This window comes from Nerophis ophidion, linkage group LG02, assembly GCF_033978795.1.
Source record: "Nerophis ophidion isolate RoL-2023_Sa linkage group LG02, RoL_Noph_v1.0, whole genome shotgun sequence".
NCBI lineage: Eukaryota > Metazoa > Chordata > Actinopteri > Syngnathiformes > Syngnathidae > Nerophis > Nerophis ophidion.
Window position 1 is genome coordinate 45141251 of NC_084612.1, and position 27447 is coordinate 45168697.

At 38.2% G+C, this 27447-nt stretch overlaps 1 protein-coding gene across 1 annotated transcript in view; it reads left to right on the forward strand.

Annotated features, from left to right (window-relative positions):
• The window catches only part of tpcn2 (two pore segment channel 2), a 102895-nt gene that overhangs the window by 10176 nt on the left and 65272 nt on the right, over positions 1–27447 (forward strand). Inside the window, exons 2-7 of the mRNA XM_061884584.1 lie at positions 7838–7890; positions 8086–8162; positions 10116–10293; positions 10373–10489; positions 21080–21186; positions 25292–25364. Coding sequence (XP_061740568.1) covers positions 7838–7890; positions 8086–8162; positions 10116–10293; positions 10373–10489; positions 21080–21186; positions 25292–25364 — 605 coding nt within the window. The remainder of the gene's footprint in view (positions 1–7837; positions 7891–8085; positions 8163–10115; positions 10294–10372; positions 10490–21079; positions 21187–25291; positions 25365–27447) is intronic.

Below are 27447 nucleotides of genomic sequence, written 5' to 3' on the forward strand. Positions count from 1 at the left end.
TATATAAGTAAACATTGATTGATTGATTGATTACAAAAAAGATGAGATACAGGTAAACAAGGAGGGGGGGGGGGGAAATGGGAGAAAAAAATAGAAGATTAAAATAAAATTAAAAAAATCGGTCTTAGCCTGGGCCCTGGAGAGGGGGTGCAGACTGAGGCCAAGGGAACAAAACAACTCATAGCCATGGTACACAGCCCTTTTCCATGTGTGTAAGAGGGAAACATCAAACATCAAAGAACACAGAGGACATTAAAGCAGCAGATACAACCAGACACTTCTACATACAGCTATGAATAAAAACTAAAAGAAACATATGCACTGTGGTGGCCTCTGCGGTGTTCCACGCCATCGTCCGCTGGGGTGGAGGGAGCATGGCCAGAGACAGGAGCAGACCCAACAAAGCAACCAAGACAGCAGACTCCACTCTCGGCCAGTGTGACTGAAGTGTCCGACACCTGCTCACCCAGCCAAGACACCACAAAGCCTCTCCGTCCCAGCGCTCAGTGCTAGCTCCGCAGCCCTGTTCCCTCATCCGCACCTCCTCCAGTCCCTCCAAACTCTGCAGTCCTGTCCCCTCATCCGCATCTCCGCCAGTCCCTCCAAACCGACTCTGGTGTGTATTTGTCAATACAATATATAAAAAATGTCAGACCTTCAATAAATGTCAGTTTTCAGTAAGTTTCCATCAATGTATGTTCCTTTTTCAAATCAAAGTGCATTTGAACTACACAAAAAGGTTCAAGTTTTGACTTATTTTAGTAAAAATAGTAATACATATATGCAGCATCAAACATTTTTTACATTAATTAGTAATATCTAACATAAACACATCAGACTTGTATTTTAATGTCCTATTCCACTTTAATCTGTTGTACATTCACTGTCATTTTGTTTTAAGCAAGAATGGCTTGGGTTCTTATGAGTTGAGGGTTTTTATGGAAATGATGCGTCATGTGGTGAGTTAACATCACAAAATGTGTGAACAGAAGTGACTCATCATGTTACTGCTGTATGGGAAAAATAGCCTCAGTCTTCATCAGTCTTGACTTTTTGCTTGACACTTGACGTGTTTGCACAGTACTGTACTTTACTAGTATTGCATGCCCGGAAACCAACATTGAATGACCGTGACCTTCGATCCCTCAGACAGCACTGTATCAAAAACCGACATCAATCCCTGAAGGATATAACCACATGGGCTCAGGAACACTTCAGAAAAACACTGTCACTAAATACAGTTTGTCGCTACATCTGTAAGTGCAAGGTAAAGCTTTACTAGGCAAAGCGAAAGCAATTTATCAACAACATCCAGAAACGCTGCCGGCTTCTCTGGGCCCGAGATCATCTAAGATGGACTGATGCAAAGTGGAAAAGTGTTCTGTGGTCTGACGAGTCCACATTTCAAATTGTTTTTGGAAATATTCAACATCGTGTCATCCGGACCAAAGGGGAAGCGAACCATCTAGACTGTTATCGACGCAAAGTTCAAAAGCCAGCATCTGTGACGGTATGGGGGTGCATTAGTGCCCAAGGCATGGGTAACTTCCACATCTGTGAAGGCACCATTAATGCTGGAAGATACATACAGGTTTTGGAACAACATATGCTGCCATCTAAGCACCGTCTTTTTCATGGACGCCCCTGCTTATTTCAGAAAGACAAAGCCATGCCACATTCAGCACGTGTTACAACAGCGTGGCTTTGTAAAAAAAGAGTGCGGGTACTTTCCTGGCCTGCCTGCAGTCCAGACCTGTCTCCCATCGAAAATGTGTGGCGCATTATGAAGCGTAAAATACAACAGCGGAGACCCCAGACTTTTGAACGACTGAAGCTCTACATAAAATAAGCTTCAACAATTAGTTTCCTCAGTTCCCAATTGTTTATTGAGTGTTGATAAAAGAAAAGGTGATGTAACACAGTAGTGAACATGCCCTTTCCCAACTACTTTGGCACGTGTTGCAGCCATGAAATTCTAAGTTAATTATTATTTGCAAAAAAAAAAAAAAAGTTCATGAGTTTGAGCATTGTCCGCACGGTGGAAGAGGGGTTAGTGCGTCTGCCTCACAATACGAAGGTCCTGAGTAGTCCTGCGTTCAATCCCGGACTCGGGATCTTTCTGTGTGGAGTTTGCATGTCCTCCTTGTGACTGCGTGGGTTCCCTCCGGGTACTCCGGCTTCCTCCCATTTCCAAAGACATGCACCTGGTGATAGGTCGATTGGCAACACTAAATTGGCCCTAGTGTGTGAATGTGATTGTGAATGTTGTCTATTTGTGTTGGCCCTGCGATGAGGTGGCGACTTGTCCAAAGTTTACCCTGCCTTCCGCCCGATTGTAGCTGAGATAGGCACCAGTGCTACCCGCGACCCCAAAGGGAAAAAGCTTTAGAAAATGGATGGATAGATGGATGGATTGAGTTTGAACATCAAATATCTTGTCTTTGTAGTGCATTCAATTGAATATGGGTTGAAAAAGATTTGCAAATCATTGTATTCCGTTTATATTTACATCTAATACAATTTCCCAACTCAAATGGAAACAGGGTTTGTACATTACTAAAGACTCAAATTCCCAACGGTTCGTCTGAATCAAGTTTCAAAGAGGTCAATATATTTTTTATTAATATCACCGCCATGCCTTTGATTTCTAATTTTTGAGACTGATGGGGATCCAATATACACAAGAACAGGTACCAACGGGTAAAAAAAAAACATTGGTTTTGCTTAATAGGACACCTTTTAAATGATTTTTCAAAGTTAAAATCTCCACTTCAACTTTAACTGCAAAGTAACTTCAACTTCAACTGCTGACAGAAAAGCAGGGTTTAAGGAGAAAACCTCTACATTCAGTAAATGAGCATCCAACGAATTACAGAGAAAGCACAAAACTTAAGGAAGTAGGGGAACATTCAAGGCACTTGAAGCACCATCTGTAAAATGTACATTAAAGGAGAACTGCACTTTGGAATTGTGCCTATTATTCACAATCCTTGTGTTAGACAAGCACACGTATGGTTTTCTATTTTTTATGCTTTCTAAGTAAACGCGATTAAAGGTCCACTTACAATGGAGCTCATGGGAGTCACCCTATTCTGCCTATAAAAGCCCTTAAAGAACATCCAAACACTTCCATTAAGGTTTTATATACTGTATGCTATAAATGGTATATATGTAATGTAGCGGACACACTAATAACATTTAATATTTACATATTTTGATCAATTTAAACATACAATTTTAAAAACATATCACAAAGTTTGTTTTTTTCCTTACTACATCACTGATTTTTACTCACTGCAGACTTAATGAGACCCAACAAACATAATAAAGCATCACCCACTGTACAATGTTTGCTGTCATTAGGATGCCAAATGATTGAATCTTGTTATATTCCCATTTTAGAATCAGAATGACTCATACTCCTTGCAAAGAAAAGGGGGGTGGAACCAACCGTCCTTTGTGTTGTTTTCCGGCAAGTCTGGGTCTAAATGTACAAAATTGTGGGATTACATTGTCATCCTTCTACTATCGATGAGCAAAGAAAGCAGCTTACTATTAGATGTAAACATAGACACACATGCTAGTGATCATGGCACCGCTATATATAGTTGGAAAATTAATACATATTTTTGTCCAAATTACTCACACTCTCCCACCCTCAAAAAAGGTAATTTGTTTATTCTTAGATAACTGTTTCTTCATCAAATTTGCAAATGAGAGTCAAGAAGCGGTACTGCTCAATGACGTTAACCCAAATCTTGATTAAACCACCTTTGCTAAAATATGCAAGATGAAGTTGTCTTCTACTGGTATACACGCGCGCACACACACACACACACACACACACACACACAAGAGTCACGTTTCTGCGTGGTGGCCATCTTAGTGTGGGCAATTCATGTAATACCTACAGTATATGGGGGGCCTTCTTGATTGCGGGCAACATTTCCATTAATGCATGTACAATGAAAATAAATCATAACTTGCTCATTTCTCAATTGATTTTAATTGTCAAAATCAGAGTGTGTTCTTTTAATTGAATTAATGAATGAGTGAAAATCTTTATTGTCTGCTTAGCAGTACTGGAGCATAATTATTTAAAATAAAAATAATAATGAATGAAAACCAGGTAAATGATAAATGATAAATGGGTTGTACTTGTATAGCGCTTTTCTAACTTCAAGGTACTCAAAGCGCTTTGACACTACTTCCACATTTACCCATTCACACACACATTCACACACTGATGGAGGGAGCTGCCATGCAAGGCGCCAACCAGCACCCATCAGTAGCAAGGGTGAAGTGTCTTGCTCAGTGACGAGGTTGGTTCTAGGTGGGATTTGAACCAGTGACCCTCGGGTTGCGCACGGCCACTCTCCCACGTGCGCCACTCTCCCACTGCGCCACGCCGTAGCAAAATATAAAAGTATGCTATATATGTGTGCGTGTGTGCGCGCGTGTGTGTGTGTGTGTGTGTATATATATATATATATATTTATATATATATATATTTATATTAGGGGAGTAGGAAAAAATCGATTTGAATTTGAATCGCGATTCTCACATTGTGCGAGTTAAAATCGATTCTCATATATAAAAAATCGATTTAAAAAAACAAAACATAACTTTTTTTTTTTTAATCAATCCAACGAAACAATACACAGCAATACCATAACAATGCAATCCAATTCCAAAACCAAACCTGACCCAACAACACTCAGAACTGCAATAAACAGGGCAATTGAGGAGACACAAACACGACACAGAACAAACCAAAAGTAGTGAAATAAACATTTATATTATCAACAACAGTATCAATATTAGTTATAATTTCAGCATAGCAGTGATTAAAATCCCTCATTGACATTATCATTAGACATTTATAAAAAATTTAACAAAAGAACAATAGTGTCACAGTGGCTTACACTTGCATCGCATCTCATGAGCTTGACAACACACTTTGTCCAATGTTTTCACAAAGATAAAATAAGTCATATTTTTGGTTCGTTTAATAGTCAAAACCAATTTACATTATTGCAATCAGTTGATAAAACATTGTCCTTTACAATTATAAAAGCTTTTTTTTTTTTTAAATCTACTACTCTGCTAGCATGTCAGCAGACTGTGGTAGATCCTGTTGAAATCCTATGTATTGAATGAATACAGAATCGTTTTGAATCGAAAAAATCAATTCATTATTGAATCGCGACCCCAAGAATAGATATTGAATCGAATCGTGGGACACCCATAGATTCGCAGCCCTAAAATATATATATGTATATATATATATATATATATATATATATGTATATATATATATATATATATATCTATATATATATATATATATATATATATATATATATATATATATATATGTATGTATGTATATGTACATATAATATAGCATATGTGTATTTTTATCATTAAAGTAGGGCTGGGCGATATGGCCTTTTATTAATATCTAAAATTTTTAGGCCATGTCACGATACACGATATATATCTCGATATTTTGCCTTAGCCTTGAATGAACACTTGATGCATATAATCACAGCAGTATGATGATTCTACAGTATGTGTCTACATTAAAACATTCTTCTTCCTACTGCATTAATACAGGCTCATTTTAAACTTTCATGCAGTGAGGGAAATCACAACTAAGTCAGTTTACCAAAATTCTTATTTATTAAACAGTTATTAAGCTGTGGAACAAACATTCATGTAATTTCCAAAACAGAAAGTGCAAGATTGTCAGAGACATTTTAAAACAAGCTATTAGTGCACTTTTGTGCATGATGTCACTGAGATGTCATATCAAAACAACACTAAATTAAAGTGGACTTTTTGTACAGAACCCCACTACAATAGGTTAAAACAAATAAAGTGCACTTTTGTGCATAATGTCACACAAAATATTTCAATAACTGTCAAATAAAAATTTGTGGCATAATAGGGAATCAAATAGTGTATGTCCTTCGCTATGTGGTAGTTTACTGCGGACGTTATCTCCTGTTGTTGACTATTTTTTTTCATACAGTGTTGATGTGGAAATGGTTGCTTCAGCATTTTTTGGGTGTGGCACCGGCCGGAGATGTTGACATGCAGAGTTTCAAGCACTCCTCATTCCCTAGCGGATGACTTTTCAAATGATGTTACAAATTAGCAGTAATGCTACTTTTTGTAGCAACGCTTTTGCCGCATAATTGACAAATTACGGTTGTCTGTTCAACATAATCCCGCTTGAAGCCAAACCACCGCCAGATGTTGGACCTCGTGCTGTTTTTCTTGGGAATCAATTATTCCTTCATTTGTTACCAGATTCGCACCTTCTCTCGCTCGTATTACCACTCACAATACTCCGCTAGCATCACTGCTAACGTTACCCATGCCGCTACCTCTCTGCTCCGCGAGAGCATATGACGTTGCACGCGCAACAGTATGTGACGTATGTATCAAAGTGCGCATGTTTTACGTCTCTGTGAGGAGATACAACAAAGAGTGAGAAAAGCCTGTAGAATATGTTTATAGTTATTTAATATATATATATATATATATATATATATATACTGTGTATATATATATTTATTTATAATTATTTTACTGTATTACTTTATTTTATTTTTTTTTACCTATAAATAGAGCCAAAGTCTATTCTTGCCAATGAACACCCATTTCCATCTCAAGGCTATGTGTGCTCAGAAATCCAAAACAAAACCTAAACAGTACTGTGGGCTCATGTCCTTAGTGTTCTGCTAACTGGCCTTTGCCATCTTCCTGCTGCTTGCCTCACTAAATTAGAATTTTAGCTCTTCTATGTTCTTCTGCTTCAGCCTAATTCTGCACATATTTTTTGAGAGCATTTTGGTTTGGCGTCAGCTTTTGAATTATGTACACACAATTTCTCCAGAAATGGTCATATATAGTAGATTGAGTAATGGTGCAGAATTGTGTATCCCAGCATTCATAAAAACTATCCATCCATCCATCCATTTTCTACCGCTTATTCCCTCTCGGAGTCTCGGGGGGCGCTGGCGCCTATCTCAGCTACAATCGGGCAGAAGGCGGGGTACACCCTGGACAAGTCGCCACCTCATCGCAGGGCCAACACAGATAGACAGACAACATTCACACTCACATTCACACACTAGGGCCAATTTAGTGTTGCCAATCAACTTATCCCCAGGTGCATCATAAAAACTAGTTCATTTTAAATTTTACGGCGTGGGAAAATTGTAATGTACCAAATGTTTCGCCCCTAAAAATACATCCATCCATTTCCTACCACATGTCCCTGTCAAGGAAGCGGGGGATGCTAAAGCCTATCCCAGCTGCCCTTGGGCGGAAGACAGAGTACACCCTTGACAAGTCACCATCCAATTGCAGACAGAGAGACACTCACATTCACACTTCAGGGCCAATTTAGTGGTTTCAATCACCTATCCCCAGGTGCATGTCAATATATGTACCCTTACTGGATACACCCAGAATCTGTTCTGGGTGTATCCGTGTTGTTATCTAAGATGGGACAGGACTTCTTATCCCAGCTCACGTAGGATGCGCCCAAAATCAAGTTTGAACAGGACCTCTTGATATTTCTGTAGATTTAAGCAACTAGTTAGACCAGTTTGACGGACAACATCTACTTGACATTTGCTGTTTGTCTTGGTAAGACATCATGTTGCGTGCTTTTCATTGGTCAGGATAATTTGCGCAGGTACACCAGTTGAATCAGGATGTTAATCCCACAATGCCCCAAATTTAGGACTACAAAAAGATCTCTTAGCGTTTACACACATAGATATGGTCCTGCGGCGCTCACATTTTTGTCTTCCTACAGATGAGGAGCTCTACATTCAACAGGCTGCTGTTCTCATAGAAGACGCTATACAGGTAACAAATCAAATATTCTTCCGTTTTCCATTTTAAAAATTTTATTAGGTAAATAAATACCAAATGCAAGCATTTGTATACCGTAGTACAATATCCAGTACATCATTGTATCACGCAGAACTTGTGTGTATGTGAATATGTGTGTATTTATTTATATTAATATGTATTTTTGTCATGTCAATTGCCTGCTTCCAGTATCGCTCCATTAACCACAGAGTTGATGCCAACTCACTGTGCCTGTATCGATGGTACTACTCCAGGATATTTCAGTGGTTAGTTCAAACTTTCTTTCTTTTTTACTCTCATGAAATGTAATAATATTTGGGACTTTCATGACAGTTTTGTGAGTTCTATGAACATGTCTTTATTTCTTACTTTATGCTATAAATCATATTTTGCCTCATAGGTTTCTCCTTTGGTGCGCCCTCCCAATGCTATTTTTGGAATAACTTTTGCGGAAAACAGCAACCAAAATTACTCTGGCCCCCGGGCCGTGTAGTTCTTTTGGCGTACGTTGTTACAGTGTGGGCTTATTGAAAGAAAACTACAAGATTGTGACGGATGTCCTAGCTATCTGTTGGGCTATCTGTTGGTTTCCACACTCATGTGCTCCTGTTAAACTTTTTAATCTTGTACTGTCCTAATCATGTGAATAATAATAAAGTTGACTCCAATTCCACATGTTTTGCACGGGACTCCCATGACCTGTGGGATTCCCCAAAAATATACACAGTATAAATATTAGCACAATATGTAAGTATCATGTTAAATAAACGATATAAACTAGACATATTTTTTTACTTACCTTATAGTAATTTCCTGGTTCACTGCAAACCGTGTAGTCTTTATGCCCTAGCACTTTTCACGTTATACTAGAGCACGGAATGATCAGCTTCAGATGCAGCATCAGAGATGTAACTTAGGCACGTCGTTGCCTGTGCAAAATGAATAGTAGGAAGCTAAAAGAGCAGATGCAAAGTTTACATATTCTCTCTAAATCCTGATGGTTTCAAGGCTGTAGCTTTGCCACTGGAAGTTTCAGCTCCCTCCACATATTTTCTGTAGGATTATTGTTCAGAGACTGGCCAGGCCACTGTCGGATCTGAATATGCTTATTTTTTTAATCAGTTCTTTGTTGCCTATGCAGAATGATGTGGGTCATTGTCATGCTGGAAGACCCATTTTCAGTGGTCTAGCTGACACTCAACTGGACGTACAGCCCAAGTGCCTTTACAAGAAGGGCCAAAGTGGTCTGCGCCTATGAAGGAGACTCAGGTCCTTTGGTGTGTGTGTGGGTTTCTTTTTAGGCACCTTTAATGACAATGTCTGTGGCTTCTAGAATAGAATAGAATAGAATGGACTTTATTGACATTATATTTGCAATTAACGAGATTAGAGACTCCAACTTAAGGTGCGGTTGTGGGAACAAATATGAAGTAAAATAAATAACACAAGAGGTAGTAATAAAGGAAAAACTAACAATTGAAATAAACAGACTACTATCCAATAAAAATAACAAGCAATCCTGTACAATATACAAAACACTATAGAAATACAATATACAGAACAAGAAAACAGTACCAAAGTAATAAATGACAATAAACTGTGTTCTCAGCAATCATGTGTATTATGTGGGGCCAGCATGGTCAGAGACAGAAATGGACTAAATTGAAAAGCTAACTTAACCTTTGTCAGAGTGTTAAAAGGATGACAAGGATGTGGACTGTAAATACAAACACAAAATGTTGCCATGATGTAGGAGAAATTTCACAAAGCAGAATGTTAGTACCTCCATGTTTGACAGTACAGATGTTGGATTCATATTCAACATTTCTCTGCAAACAAACCCTTAATTTTGCTGTCGTGGACCACATCATATTCTCCTTGTGGTCTTGTGTGACTCACTCAGGTGTTGATTGTCAAACCACATGCTGCACTTGTATCTTCTTGTTGTGTGTGACAAACACGCCCTTCCGTGTCTTCTTGATGTGTGTGAAAGACATGCCTGTACATGCGTTTTCTTGGTTTGTGTAAAGAACACAGGTGAAAAAATGCCAACTCTGCATTTATGTCTCTGATACACTAGTTCCGTGAATCTCTCTGTAAAAGAGGCTTTGTTTTCACAGTGTTGTTAACACGTAATGCAGTTTAAGTGCTTGTTTATCCTTATATGTACGTCCATGTGTCTATTTCTTTTTTAATGTCTACCGTCTCTACCCATGCAGGGGCTTTGGCCTGACGATTGCGGTGGTGCTGTTGCTGGCATTTGTGGAGCGTCCGTCCTCTCTTTCTTTTACCTCCGACTCTCGATACCGCCTGCCATCCTGGGAGCCTCCTTGCGGCTTCACAGAGAGCATCGAGATTGTCTGTTTAATCATCTTTATTCTTGATCTTGCTGTTAAGGTACATCAAACCAAAGACATGTGCTTATTAAATGCTATTGACAAAATTAACAAAGACTCTCATTGTGGTTGGTCTGCAGAGCTACTTAATTGGCTGGGAAGAGTTCAGGAAGAATAAATGGCTGATTAGCTACACTGTAGTCATTTCAGTGTCCGTCATAGATTGGGTCTTGTCTATCAGCATGGCATGTGATGAGGTGAGAATTGCACTATCCTTCTTTTGAAATACGCCTAAATTAACTGAGCAGATTTGGTGTTGCCATTCTGTTGGGTTTAACATTCGGCTTGATGTATTCCATAATTTCTTCTGTCCTGCTTCTAATTTGTTTTGAATGGTAAATCATTTTTCCCACAGGCTTTTCCCTTTTTTTAAGGACTGAAAGTTGTCACAGATATGTCTCAATCCATCTATTCTTTTTCTATACCTGGTATCCTTATTAGAGTCCCGGATAAGCTTGAGTCTACTATAACTGGTTGCAGGTGAGCGAATGGAATCTAAGCTCAAATCTGGTCTGACACGGGGGCTGCACGATTTAGAGAGAAAAAACGACTGCTGGTGTTACTGACCTAATGTGGTTGTTAAAGTTCAAATCTGAGTCCATTACTACCCCTAGATTTCTAACCCGATTATTAGGTTTCAGTGAGAGGGTCTCAAGGTGACTAATAATAGTTTATATTTGATTCTGTGGGCCAAAGACAATGATTTAAGTTTTGTCTCAGTTTAGCTAAAGAAAACATGTTTGTCATCCATACTCTGTGCGTTGGTTGAGATGGGCGGGTTTGGGGGGGGTGGGGTTTGGTGCTAGCGGGGGTGTCTAATGTAGCCCAGAAGAGTCAGGGATGCATGGAATTCTGGGTATTTGTTCTTTTGTTTTTATGTTGTGTTACAATACCATGTTCTCCCGAAATGTGTTTGTCATTCTTGTTTGGTGTGGATTCACAGTGTGGTGCATATTAGTAACAGTGTTAAAGTTGTTTATGTTACAACCCTCAGTGTAACCTGTATGGCTGTTAAGTAAGTATGCGTTGCAGTTGCTGAATATTAAATGTAATGATCAGTTGGCACGCAGATCACGTGGTGTAAAAGTGGGCGCGCTGACATGTTGTGGAGGAGGTTAAAGGCATTGCAATCACTGCACACCCTCAATATTGAAGTCCAGGTGAAAATTGGAGATTGTTATCCCCGGGTGATTTCTGAGAGAGATGCACTAAAATCTGGAAACCACCCGGAATAATTGTTGGGGTCGGCAATATAGCAGCTGAGCCACATCAGATTGATCAAAAATTTGCATGCGGCTCCGAAGCCGCGTGTTGCCGACCCCAGCTCTAGATGACTAGCTGGCTGCAGAGTATCTATTTGTTTTTGTTTTTTTAATTTTAATGCCTTAAACTTTCTCATGCAATAATATTACAAACTCATTGCCTTTTGATGTGGTAGTGAGTTATATTCTAAAGTGAAATTGGAGGGTTTGTTCATCTGTTTAATGTTGCAAATAGAACACACACAAGCGTTATTCCCTACAGTTGGTGATGATTTCAAAAAAATATTTTCTCCTTGTTCTACACAAAGTCTGGTTGAGCAAATTTGGCTTTTATTTGTAAATCACAAATCAGCTTTGATTTGCGCCATTTCCGTTCAACTCTTTATTTCTCCATGGCGCCTTTTGTGTTAAGAGTTGGTCAAGGAGGTGACCCCAGGATGCAGAGACAGGAGGCAAGGTTAAATTACAAAAAGGGTAATATTTAATTAGTCCAAGAAGTATAACAAAAGGCGATGGAGCAGAAGGGCACACCATGAATAAACAAACAAAAACAGGTTCCTCAGTGGTCGGTAGGGAAAAAAGGCCAGGGCGCATTGGGCAGGGCAAGAATCCAACAAAAGTTATCCCTTTACTTCAGAGGGACTGGGAGATAAACACAACAGGAGGTTAGGGAATACAGGACAAGGAGCGAAAACATACCAGGTCTGGTGAAGCGGGTGCATGAACGACAGGAGTACTGGAGACAATAACCGGCGAGGCCAAGCTGTCGGTAACGTGCCAAAATACTGCGAGGTAATGGAGAGCAGGTGTGCTACAAGGTCTGCTCCTTGCCGGGGATGAAACACTCACACAGGTGCAGAAAAGGAGAAGGCAGGATAAAAACTAAAACACAACATTTTGCCAACTTTCGGCCATTTTAACCTTGACATGAGCAATGTTATCTAAAACATTTAGAACACTTTGTGTTAATGGTTTGAACAGATCATAGACATTAGCATATGCAATGTTTTCAAACCTAATAATTTCCACAAACTTTGTCCTTATGCTATCATCTATGAGTCTTCCTCTAACAACCGCAGACCCAACTGCTTGTTTGGGTCTAAAAGACAAGTCGAAGAAAACACAGAAATGTATCGATAGCATTCACGTTTGAAATATTAAGACCCTTTAGTAATGATAAAATCAAGAGTGTGGCCCCAGATGTGGGTGGGGTTGTTTACATGCTGAGTTTGACCAAATATTTCAAGCATAACATTGAGTTCTTTAACATGCCTGTAAATGACTACATCTACATGCACATTTGAGTCCCCTGTGATGAGCAAACAGTCAACGTCAGCAGACACAACTGAAAGTAATTCTATAAAATCATCAATAAATGAATTTGAATTTGGAGAGACACAGTCAGAGATACACTCTCAGACGCTTTTCTTTTTTTTTTTCTAAACATTTGTTTTTTGATTTTTTTAGCACATATCATTGGCATTTGTTGTCGAACATACATCAAGTGCTGCGTTCCTCCCCCAACTAGTAAAATTAAAAAAAATCATAATGATGATTAAAATAAGAAACTACGGACAGATGTCAACATAAAAATACAGACAGCACACTTGCTCATCTTGCAAACGCATGGCATGACATGCTGAAAAATCATCGAGCTGCAACAATACATTAAAGCTGACTGTTGCAACGCATCAGATATTTGCGAGCATCCATAATCAGACAACTCTTCCCTCAATCCGGGATGTAAAGGATCCAGTTCAATCCTTTAGCCAATTAACACAGACAAGTTGTTAAAATGTTTTGTCCAATAGCTGTTTCGGTATGAGCAGAGCCAAAATATAAGTATTAAGTTAGCTGGAGCCTATTTACACTGATCAGATAACACAGATAGAACATCATATAGCTTCGCTAATCGAATCTTGGTATAATAAGTACGATGTATTAGCTTGCATTGAATTAGGCTGTGTCTGGCACAAATAGAAGCCTTATGAACTTGACTCAAGATCTCTGTCCAACTACCCTAAAACAGACTGATACCCAAATCCCCCCACCTTAAGTGAATTAATTGAAGTCAAAGACTCAGGGCTCAAAGTAAAAATGTGCTTAAAGATGTGTAATTGAGCCTTTTAAAGTCGGAAGCGGTGTCAAAGATGCATTAAATATTGTGTCAATCGGTAAGTAGGGGAGCCGAAGGAAAATTTTGCAAACAAAACTGCGGATCTGTGGATACCTAAAGAAATGTTGCTTAGGTTCTGAAAATGTCTTACATAGTTGCTGAAAAGAGGCACACGTGTTGTCAATGAATAAATCTTTAATTTTGTTGATCCACAGTGTTGACCATTTTAAAAAGGCACTATTTATAAGAGATGGGGAAAAGCATGATTATCAAGTGACAAGTGCAAGACTAGAAATAGTAAACCAAAATTAAACTGAACCCAAATCCTGAATGAGGCTTTTATGATTATTTTTTTCGTGAAAGAAAAAGTACATTGGTTGATTGATTGAAACTTTTATTAGTAGATTGCTAAGGAAGAGAATACATTGTAGGAAACAGTACAGTTAACACAGTACAGTACATATTCCAGATAATTGAACACTAAAAGGTATCACCCGAATACGTTTTTCAACTTGTTTAAGTCGGGGTCCACGTTAATCAATTCATGGTAAGAAGGGAGAGTGAGCCAGAGCTCTAAGAAAAAAGCAGTTTAATTTAGTTTGCCTCCGTAACCAGCCACACCGGGGAGGGTCAAATGATTCATATTGTAGCCAATATTTAGTAATCCTATTGTTAGTGGCCCAGTAATAAAATCTAAAGTTTGGTAGTGGTAATCCTCCCGATGATTTGGTTCTTTGCAAATATTGTTTACGTAACCTGTGAGTCTTCTTAGTTAAAATTAAGTCTCAAATCTGACTATCTAATTTTTGGAAGAAGGACTATGGGAGAAAAAGTGGTATGTATTGGAAGAGATAGGAAAATCGTGGAAGTACATTCATTTGAATACAGTTGACACAGGCCACCGTAGATAAATTAAGTAAAGACCAGTTTTCTAAGTCTCCCTTAATTCTGAACAACAGTGGAGAAAAGTTGGCTTTATAAAGCTTTGCAAGCTTTGCGTAACCTAGACACCAAAAGTATGCGAAAATTTGCAGGGCCATTTTGAAGGGAAAATTGTACAGAGGATATTTCTTAGCAGCAGAGTTTATCGGAAATATTTCACTTTTACCCAAATTCAATTTGTATCCAGACACGTGGTCAAAAGCTCAGGGCAGCTGGGACTGATATGGAGAGTTCTGAGACATATAAGGGGAAGTCATCTGGGTAGAGAAAGACTTTCACCTGCATATTGTGCCCACATATACCTGTAATAAGCGGATTGGCGGGAACGCAACTGACAGAAGCTCAATGTCAAGAGCAAAAAGCAATGGGCTGAAGGACAGCCTTGCCGCGTAAACGATGGAGGCAAAAGTATTGGGATTGAATTTTATTTGTCCTGACCGAGGCCAATGGGGTTGAAAAGAGAAGCTTAACCCACAAAATAAAACTATTACAGAAGCCAACTCTCTTCAGGACATATCATAGAAAAAAGCATCCTGTCAAAATCTGTTTCTGCATCCCTTCATATCACTGCCTCTTGGGTGTTGGAAGCAGGCACATTGTACAATATATTGAAAAAACATCGAAGGTTAGAAAAGGAGTGCCTATTTTGATAAACTCGGTTTGATCTGCATTCATAATTGAAGGAAGAATAGTGTCAAGGTGTAAAGCGAGCAGTTTGGAAAATAATTTACAATTCCCATTCAACAGGCTAATAGAATGATATGAAGTTTACAAGGAGGGATCTTTGGCATTTTTACAGAGAAGATAAATTGATGCTTATTTAAGCGTTTGTGGGATTTAAATGATTTGCCAGATTTAAATGATTTAAAATATTTTCAAATGTCAGATTTAAATGATTCATTGTACATGAATCATCCACAGGGATCAATAATGGGACCACAATTGTTACAAAGGACTTGAATGGGAACTGCACTTTTTTATTTTTTTTATTTTGCCTATCTTTCACAATCCTTTTGAGGAACAAAAAGTATTTTTTTTTTCATTCTAACATGTAACAATCGGCTCGTTCTAATGGTAGCAATGCAGCTAATGAGAGCAATCCATTCTACCTCTCAACTACTTTAAAAATGCATTCTAAATATTGTTATTGTAGGAGCGAATACCGAGAAACCTTTTTTTCTAGCGTATTAACACATATGCGTTGTATGGTATTAGTTTGTAAGTAAGCGAGCTACAGCGAGAGATAAGATAGCTTCTTTGTCAGCACCTGAATCAATACAATTTGATTGGACACCAATCTGTACTGACTGAAAAACATGAACAATCAAAAACATATAACACTATTCTGTGTTATGTCTTTTATGTTGCACAAATGCACCATGAAAAATTCCAAGTTTGTGAACCCGTTCTCAAAAAATGGCAATAAAAACTATTCTGATTCTGATATTCTGATTCTGATTAGAGTACCTGTAAAGTATCAGCCCACATTTCACGTTTTGTTCGTACACAGCTAGTTTGACAGCATATGCACTGTAGTTGTGATAACAGGCATGAAGTGCTGTGTGTATCATGATCACTAATACAGTGGGGCAAAAAAGTATTTAGTCAGCCACCGATTGTGCAAGTTCTCCCACTTAAAATGATGACAGAGGTCTGTAATTTTCATCATAGGTACACTTCAACTGTGAGAGATGGAATCGAAAAAAAAAAATCCAGGAATTCACATTGTAGGAATTTTAAAGAATTTATTTGTAAATTATGGTGGAAAATAAGTATTTGGTCAACCATTCAAAGTTCTCACTGATGGAAGGAGGTTTTGGCTCAAATTCTCACGATACAAGGCCCCATTCATTCTTTCCTAAACACGGATCAATCGTCCTGTCCCCTTTGCAGAAAAACAGCCCCAAAGCATGATGTTTCCACCCCCATGCTTCACAGTAGGTATGGTGTTCTTGGGATGCAGCTCAGTATTCTTCTTCCTCCAAACACGACGAGTTGAGTTTATACCAAAAAGTTCTATTTTGGTTTCATCTGACCACATGACATTCTCCTAATCCTCTGCTGTAACATCCATGTGCTCTCTGGCAAACTTCAGACAGGCCTGGACATGCACTGGCTTAAGCAGGGGGACACATCTGGCACTGCAGGATTTGATTCCCTGTCGGTGTAATGTGTTACTGATGGTAACCTTTGTTACTTTGGTCCCAGCTCTCTGCAAGTCATTCACCAGGTCCCACCGTGTGGTTCTGGGATTTTTGCTCACCGTTCTCATGATCATTTTGACCCCACGGGATGAGATTTTGCGTGGAGCCCCAGATCGTGGGAGATTATCAGTGGTCTTGTATGTCTGCCATTTTCTGATAATTGCTCCCACAGTTGATTTTTTCACACCAAGCTGCTTCACTCTTCCCAGTCTGGTGCAGGTCTACAATTATTTTCCTGGTGTCCTTCGACAGCTCTTTGGTCTTGGCCATAGTGGAGTTTGGAGTCTGACTGTTTGAGGCTGTGGACAGGTGTTTTTTTATACAGATAACGAGTTCAAACAAGTGCCATTAATACAGGTAACGAGTGGAGGACAGAAGAGCTTCTTAAAGGAGAAGTTACAGGTCTGTGAGAGCCAGAGATCTTCCTTGTTTGAAGTGACCAATTACTTATTTTCCACCATAATTTACAAAAAAAATCTTTAAAATTCCTACAAAGTGAATTCCTGGATTTGCCCCACTGTAAAGTGACTGTCACTGGATGGGCAGTCTTGCGTTTGGTCCAGCTGGCCGAGGAAGTTTTTTCAAGTTGACTTGGAGTAAGCGCGCCATTTATGTTGAAATAGCTTACATACAAGTTCCACATTTACAGCGTCAAAGTCACGCCAACCTCACATTCTCAGCTTCTGTCTGCGCCAACGTTATACTCTCTCTTTGTACTCACGTTTGTTTCCGTAAGTAGGAACACAAATTTGTTGGAAGAAGTCGGAAGTCAAACGGAAATAAATGCGCAGAGGAAACCAGTTCCGGTAATGCATAAAAAAATCAAAATACGCTAAATATTGTACATGTTATGTATTGTTATGAACGTGTCTGTTACTACATTAGATATATATTTGCTGTGTGTATACAAAACGTTGATGGAGGCATTGGAATTTATGTTAGAGGGCTTTGAAAGCTACAACGGTGACTCCCATTAGCCGAATCTTCCCAGCGTTTTTTACCATCTTTAAAATCCCAAAAAGACATGTACTGTATGTTCTTGTCCCTCACAATGATTGTGAATGATAGGCAAAATTCTCCAAAAAGTGCAATTCCCCTTTAAGTTAGTACTATTTGCTGAAGACATGACTGTGTTTTATTCAGGAGAGAACACACAGAAGCTAATACAAATTATAACAGAAGAAATTAAACAAATTTAAGAGATGGTTTGACGAAAAAAGACTATATTTGACTCTCAGTAAAACTAAAACAATGCAACAGTAACAGCAGAAGTCAAACATAAATACAAATAAACAGAGTACACATTTACAGAGTATAACCAGATATTTTTTGGATTAATAATAAAAGATAAAATGAAATGAAAATTTCAAACAATAAATAGACAACATATGGTGGCAATAAATTTGTCAATAATGAATAAAGAGAAATATTTGACCCTAGTGTCTGAATGTGAGTGTGAATTTGTCAGTCTGTCTGTTTTGGCCTTGCGATGAGGTGGCGACTTGTCCAGGATGTACCCCGCCTACCGCCCCAATGCAGCTGAGATAGGCTCCAGCGACCCCAAAACGGACAAGCGGTAGAAAATGGATGGATGGCTGTACTGGACAAAAAAACACTCCATATTCTCTACTGCTCCCTTGTGTTACAATATCTGAATTATTATATAGAAATATGGGTAAATGATTACAAAAGTACTGCGATGAGGTGGCGACTTGTCCAGGGTGTACACCGCCTTCCGCCCGAAATTGTATAACGACAGTGCGAAAAGGTAGAGAACTTTTACTGAAACAACGCGGCAATGTCAGTCGATGTTGCAAAACAGTTGCACTAGCAGAATCAATATCAGCACACAACTCCTCGCTGCGTGCCGCCATTGTTGTTTGAATCATACAGTCGCTTCGGCGCTACGTCACATCTATGAAATCCTGCCCGGCCATCCTGATTGGTTCATTATTTTTTGCTATCTTGAAGGAGTTTGTAATACTTTCGAGCCCTGATCCTTGTGTGGAGCTCAAGAGACCTACAAAGGATCTGGGGAGAGTCAGGTTACTATTTACACACCACAAACAGAGACTTGTGGTGACGTCAAGGTTGTACGCTGTCATTTCCAAACTCAACAACACTACCTTGCTGGCTTTAAACACATTATACGATGACTTACTGTATTTTTAAACGGAAACATGCTGCTCTTTTTACTCAACATTAATAAAAAGACACATCAAAATGGGCTTTGCGACACTCCCGCCGACGCTAATGACAGTCGGCTGTTTTGGATACGATCGCTGTCAAACCTCGGCCTGGTGGGACAACTTTGACAAGCAAGACTTTTTGCACTGTGTCATAAGAAAGATGCAACATTAGCTCATGTTTTTAGTCCTTTTTTAACGACAAATCCTGAAGTTAACTTACGTGTCTTGCATACTTGCATACAGTGTTTGCGCGAAGAAAACGACCAAGCAACTAAAAAAAAAACAATGTATCATCCTCCTTGTAGTGTGTACTGATGTTAAAGACAATGTACACTTCATTACACATGTACTATATCACTATATCCATTAAAAAATGCTTTATAATTCCACAAGAGTTTTGCAGCGGCACACGCACATCCGTGTACTTTATATAGATGCTTAAACATGCAAAATGGTATCCTTGGCTCGTTAGTGCGTGCTGATTTTAGAAATAATCTACTCTTCACTGCACATGTAATATATCACCATGTTGCTGAACATGTTATCATTTTACGAGTGTTGGGTTTCAGCAGCACAGGCGTGCATGAGCTCTTTAATAATGTTCCAAGCATTTTGTGTACGTGCAGGCTGGTATTAAAGATAATATACGTTTCATTGTACATCTAAAGTCGATCAAAATAAACATAATATGAGGTGTAATGCCACCAAGTCAGATATTGATGCTTTTTTCAGGCTTCTGATTGGTCAACTTGTGCATGACAGCAGATGAACGTGTTTGTGTGTAGACATAGACTGTTTTGAAACTACACTTGTGTGGATGGAGATTTTCACCCCAAATATGTGTTTTTGAAACTCTCCGTGTTCGTGTGGGCGTGGCCTTAAAGGCACTACCAAATCCACTTTGTATGTTTGATATAATGAAAACTGTTCTTATTGTTTTATTTTTGATACTAAGAATACAGTTTTATGTTAACTTTCTCAGGGAATATTCATTTTGAACTAATTTTATATATGTGTGTTTTCATCTCAAACATGTTATGAAGGCACAATTAACATTGATTACTATTTTGCATGCAAAGAATGCAATGAACTGTTTTGAATTCTTAAAATTTAAAACTGTTGTTGTCATTATTAAGTGGTTTGTCTTTTTATATTGTTTATGTATTGTTGGCATGTTGAAAACAGCTCACCGGATTTGCGTGGAGAAACCACCATTTAAACGGCACCGTATAATAATCATCAAAAAACATACAAGAGACAAGAACTTTGTTTATGCGGTCACATCACACAGGACATAGGGCTGTGAGCGCACCTGTTTTTATTAGCACACACAAATTGGCAAAATCAACCACGGACGCATTTCAGCTGTGCGTGTCAGCCTTCAATAATGAAAACAGGCAGTTAGGAAATAAAATACAATTAGGCCAAACGCAATAATAAGATATTGCTCTGGCCCGGCTGCACCAAATAATAATATAATCCATTTAATAAAGTCATAATACTAATAAGGCAACAAGAATAGTATCCCAACTCACAGTATTTACAAAATGAAAAAAATCCTGATATTTTAAACTTTATTGAAAAGTTAGGTAATACCATTATGTGATTTACAAATTATTAAACTTTTTATTCAGAACTTTATTTTTCATTAATAAGCTATTATTACTATACTATACTATACTATATAGTCCTTTTCAGACATGTTGTAATGAGAAACTGGAAATATGTGACGTATTTTATTGTACCTTTATGCATGTTATGCACATAAACTTACACATTAACCATAAACCATGAGCTGCTGCAATTCATTTTCACAACAAAGTAACGCATTGTAGTGTTTGACTGGTTTTAGGCTACTCAAAGTGTTGAATTCACAGTTTTTGCTTTGGTAGGGATTTTATGAAGGCCGGCAATTTTTTTCTGTTATTGTTTGTCATACATACTTCATTGACATTTTGATTGTTTTTTTTTTCAAATCCTTTTTGCTGATGTGTAAAGGCAAACTTGTGTTAAAAACTCTTTGTTTTAACAAATTGTATTTAAAACATGACATTTTCTTTTCGCCAAATATTAGAGACTAAGAGTGCGACGACTTATTCGACCATTCTACCTCTTGCAAAATTCCTCCCTGATGAAAAAGACACTGAAGTGCATCAAGAGGACTCTGCCAGAGATTGCCAGGTGCGTATTTTCCTCACATTTAAAGGACTGAAAGTAATAAACAAATAAATAACAATTGAGGGTCTGAGTGGACAACTAGAATTATTTTGAGTTATGACATGTTTTGTAAATGTCTTCCAAGTTTAAAGGGTTCCTACGATTATTTTCTGACTTATGTTACAATGTTGGATACTCAATGCCAAAGTGTCAAATCATATCATATGGTTCATGCTTGACATGGAAAGGTATGAGATTCTGAAGGTTGGATTACCTTGGTCGACAATTGCTTGTATTCCGACACGTGACTTCTTATCGGAAGTGAAAACCAGTGGTCGTCGACCAACCCAAAATGGCTGTTAAACAGCAAGCAGCGCACAAACTATCCAAGGAACAAAAGAGCTTAAATCTTCCTGCAATGAGCAGATACGGACAATAAATCTAACTATGCAATGGAACCTATCCCTATACTTAATCAAAAAAAAGATTCGTCAAATGATATCAAGGATTATATGTCAGTCGTGTTCCCAGAAATAACAAACTATTGTCATGCTCCAGAAGCCATTTGACACGACAAAACAGATAGAAATTTGGAAAAGCATGGTGGTGTACGAATTTTTTGTGTTTGGCTGGGTCAAGAAATTTGTTATGAAGAATCTCTCTCAGATAAATATGCATCGTTTTTGGTAGGCTAAGGTTGCATTAAATAATTTAACTTTGTGTCTACTGCCATGTTTATTGCTGTTGCAAGCACCGTTTATGTATTTCCCCGTCTTTGTCAAAGTAAAACTATATGTATGCTGAAAGCTTCATTTATGATTGCTGCCTTTGGTAAAAGCTTAACTCTTTTAGGTTTTTATCATATTTGCTTTCATTTATTTAAACACGCCGAGTTGGTGATTTGCGAAACACTCGTAGTAAACGTGTTTAAGAAATACAAATAACTTGAATGCCCATCCATTTTCTACCGCTTGTCCCTTTTGAGGTCACGGGGGGTCGCTGGAGCCTATCTTGGCTGCATTCGGGCGGTAGGCGGGGTACACCCTTACCGCAGAGCCAACACAAACAACATTCACACTCACATTCACACACTAAGGCCAATTTAGTGTTGCCAATCAACCTATCCCCTGGAATGGGAAATAATAAATGTTAAAAGTATATCAAACAAACCTTTAAGGAAGTGATCACTGCAAACTCATGCATTCTTCGACTCAGCTCCCTTGATATGGAGTGTGAGATGCATGCTTTTTGTTGTTTTGTGAAATCTCTACTCTTCCGCCCTATTTGATTACCTCTTGAGGACGAAACTTCTATCCTTTTCACGATTTGAATATTTTTACAGCCAAAAACAACAAGCAAAGGGGATTTTTTCTTCGAGAAAGGCGAAATGGCGACTCGTCCCCTTTGAGAACAGAGCTCGCTTGACCACCTCGCATATTTAATCAACGGGACGTGAGCCGGACGTCAGTAAAATCCAAGCATTCCCACCGTTTCATGGTATCACAGTATCATGTTTTGGAATTATAATTACAGCTTCAAATTAGTTATTTTGAAATGTCTTAAATGAAAAAAAGAGAACAGCTTGTTTTACACATACATAGAACATAGAAGGAGCTGAGCCGGAAGGCAAAGCTCTCAATTTACCGGTCGATCTACGTTCCCATCCTTATCTATGGTCATGAACTTTGGCTTATGACCGAAAGGACAAGACCACGGGTAGAAGCGGCCAAAATGAGCTTCCTCCGCCGGGTGGCGGGGCTCTCCCTTAGAGATAGGGTGAGAAGTTATTTTATTCGGGAGAAGCTCAAAGTAAAGCCGCTGCTCCTCCACATGGAGAGGAGCCAGATGAGTCGGTTCAGGCATCTGGTCGGGATGCCACTCGAACGCCTCCCTAGGGAGGTGTTTCGGGCACGTCCAACCGTTAGGAGGCCACAGGGAAGACCCATGACATGTTGGGAAGGCTATGTCTCCCGGCTGGCCTGGCAACGCCTCAGGATCCCCCGGGAGGAGCTGGACGAAGTGGCTGGGGAGAGGGAAGTCTGGGCTTCCCTGCTTAGGCTGCTGCCCCCGCGACCCGACCTCGGATAAGCGGCAGAAGATGAATGGATGGATAGAACATAGCTGTGTTTCCATTACCACTAGAAATGCGCAAAACATATATATCACAATAACAAACTGGTAATGGAAACACCCATATTTCGAAAAACCTCTAAAATATGGTTAAAACATCTCATGAGGTGGTTTTTGAGATGTTGGGGCGCCAATGCAGGACAACGAGGGCAGATGGATTGTCTTTGTTTCATTTCTGATCGGTGGGCCGGGGAGGAGCGAGGCGGCGCCGCTGCACCAGGCCGTCTCACGGATTCCCTCCCGGGAATAGTGGCCGACCCGACCCACATGCCCAAACAATGTCAAAGGGGCCGTAAGGACATTGCCTTTGTGCGATTACCGGTTGCCTTCCTCTTCTACTAACATCACCGCAACGGTGGTGGCTGCAATATCTCTCAAAGTATTGTCACGTGGGACCTCGTAATTTAATGTACTTTGTCGAAATTTTTAAAATATCACTTTGATTTTGCGAAAAACTACAATGGAAACGTGAGTGAGTGAGTGAGTGAGTCAGTTTCATGCGTGCGTATATGTATTTATATATATATACATATATACATATATATATATACATATATATATATATATATGTATATATATATATATATATATGTATATATATATATATGTGTGTGTATATATATATATTTGTATATATATATATATACATATATATATGTGTACTGAATGTATATATATATATATATATATATATATATATATATATATATATATATATATATATATATATATACATACATATCAGCGTTCTTGTTCTGTAACCCTGTACACTGTTTGTCTGTCTAATCTTGAACAGGTTTGTGCTGAAAACAAAGTTTCGTTGTACTTGTTGCAATGACAATAAAGACCTACCTACCTATAGAACTGTCTCAGAAAATGTGAATATTGTGATGAAGTCCTTTATTTTCTGTAATGCAACTAAAAACATGAAAATGACATACATTTTAGAAGCATTACACATCAACAGAAATATTGCAAGCCTTTTATTATTTTAATATTGCTGATTATCCCAAACAGCTTAAGAAAACTCACAAATCTTATCTCAAAAAATTTGAATATTTCCTCAGACCAAGTAAAAAAAAGATTTACAACAGCAAAACAAAATCAAAAATTTCAAAAAGTCAATTAATGCACTCAGTACTTGTTTGGGAATACTTTTGCATGGATTACTGCATCAATGGGGCGTGGCATGGAGGCAATCAGCCTGTGGCATTGCTGAGTTGTTATGGATGCCCAGGATGCTTCAATAACTGCCTTTTTAGCTCATTGGCATTACTGGGTCTGGTGTCTTTCAGCTTCTTCTTCACAATACGCCACAATTTCTCAATGGGGTTCAGGTCAGGGGAGTTGGCAGGCCAATCGAGAACAGTAATGCCCTGGTCAGTACACCAGTTACTGGTGGTTTTGGCACTGGGGGCAGGTGCCAGATCATACTGAAAAATTCAATCATCCTCTCATAAATGATTCCATTTTATTTCATTTAAAATAATAAAAGGCTTGCAATATTTCAGTTTATGTGTATTAAATCCAGATTGGATGACATTTTCATGTTTTTAGTTGCATTACAGAAAATAAAGGACTTTATCACAATATTATAATTTTCTGAGACAGTCCTGTACATATATATTTACAGAGAGTATATAAAACTTTGACGGAGGGTTTTGAAGTGTTTACTCAGTAGCTTAGTGGTTAGAGTTTCTGCCCTGAGATCGGTAGGTTGTGAGTTCAAACCCAGGCCGAGTCATACCAAAGACTATAAAAATGGGACTCTTTACCTCCCTGCTTGGCATTCAGCATCCAGGATTGGAATTGGGGGTTGAATCACCAAAAAACAAATTTGTTCTTGTCTCTTATAATGATTGTGATTGATAGGCAGAATTCAGAAAAAAGTGCAGTTTCTCTTTAAATAATTTGAGCTTTTGTTAGTTTAAAACAATGTTTTCATTCATTCATCCATTAATGCCTGCAGTAATTGTGTCCTTGTATGTTGTACCTGCAGTGTGATCTTGCTGCTGGCACTTCACCTGTGTCTATTCACAATGATTGGCATGCTGTTGTTTCCTAAAACTGAGGTGAGTTTTTGTAAACCCAGCTTCACCCTTCAATGGCTCTTATCTCAGGGATGGGAAATATGGGTAGGAACCGAATTCAGTACTTCTATACTACTACTAAAATACAGTTTACTCTCTAGTTACTCCTCCTCACCATCTCAAAGTCAACCCTTTCTAAATCCTACCCCTTCAATATTAAAATTGATAGCTTTCCCCCCTTCTTCCCAAATCAAAAGGCTATTTTGTCATTCTTGACAGCACTCTCTCATTTAAATTCCACATCAATAATTTACCACCCAACACCATTTTTAACCTTCACAGTAGCTACAGAATATATATATATATATATATATATATATATATATATATATATATATATATATATATATATATATATATATATATATATACTGTATATATATATATATATATATATATATATATATATATACTGTATATATATATATATATATACTGTATATATATCTATATATCCATCCCATCCATCCATTTTCTACCGCTTATTCCCTTTGGGGTTGCGGGGGGCGCTGGTGCCTATCTCAGCTACAATCAGGCGGAAGGCGGTGTACACCCTAGACAAGTCGCCAACTCATTGCGGGGCCAACACAGATTGACAGACAACATTCACAATCTATATATATATATATATATATATATATATATATATATATATATATATATATATATATATATATATATGTATATGTGTATATATATACATATATATATACATATATATATATATATATGTGTGTGTACATATAAATAGAAGTGTATATATATATATATATATATATATATATATATATATATATATATATATATATATATAAGTGTATATATATATACTTATATTTATATATATATATATATATACTTATATTTATTTATATATATATATATATACATATATATATATGTGTGTGTGTGTGTGTGTGTGTGTGTATATACAAACCCCGTTTCCATATGAGTTGGAAAATTGTGTTAGATGTAAATATAAACAGAATACAATGAACTTTGAAAACGAAGTTTTGTTGTACTTGTGCAATGACAATAAAGACCTACCCTATCCTATCCTATCCTATTTGCAAATAATTTTCAACCCATATTCAGTTGAATATGCTACAAAGACAACATATTTGATGTTCAAACTGATCAAACATTTTTTTTTTGCAAATAATCATTAACTTCAGAATCTGATGCCAGCAACACGTGACAAAAAAGTTGGGAAAGGTGGCAATAAATACTGATAAAGTTTAGGAATGCTCATCAAACACTTATTTGGAACATCCCACAGGTGTGCAGGCTAATTAGGAACGGGTGGGTGCCATGATTGTGTATAAAAACAGCTTCCATGAAATGCTAAGTAATTCACAAACAAGAATGGGGCGAGGGTCACCAATTTGCAACCAATTGTCGAACAGTTTTAGAACAACATTTCTCAATGAATTATTGCAAGGAATTTAGGGATTTTACCATCTACCGTCCGTAAAATCATCAAAAGGTTCAGAGAATCTGGAGAAATCACTGCACGTAAGCCATGATATTACGGACCTTTGAGCCCTCAGGCGGTACTGCATCAAAAACTGACATCAGTGTGTAAAGGATATCACTACATGGGCTCAGGAACACTTGATAAAACCACTGTCAGTAACTACAGTTCTGTAAGTGCAAGTTACAGCTCTACTATGCGATGCGAAAGCCATTTATTAACGACACCCAGGAACGGCCCCGGCTTCGCTGGAGTGATGCAAAGTGGAAAAGTGTTCTGTGGTGTGACGAGTCCACATTTCAAATTATATTTGGAAACTGTGGACGTGGTGTCCTCCAGAACAAAGAGGAAAATAACCATCCGGATTGTTATAGGGGCAAAGATCAAAAGCCAGCATCTGTGATGGTATGGGGGTGCATTAATGCCCAAGGCATGTTTAACTTACACATCTGTGAAAGCTCCATTAATGCTGAATGGTCCATACAGGTTTTGGAGCAACATATGTTGTCATCCAAGCAACGTTATCATGGACGCCCCTGCTTATGTAAGCAAAACAATGCCAAGCCATGTGTTACAACAGCTTGGCTTCGT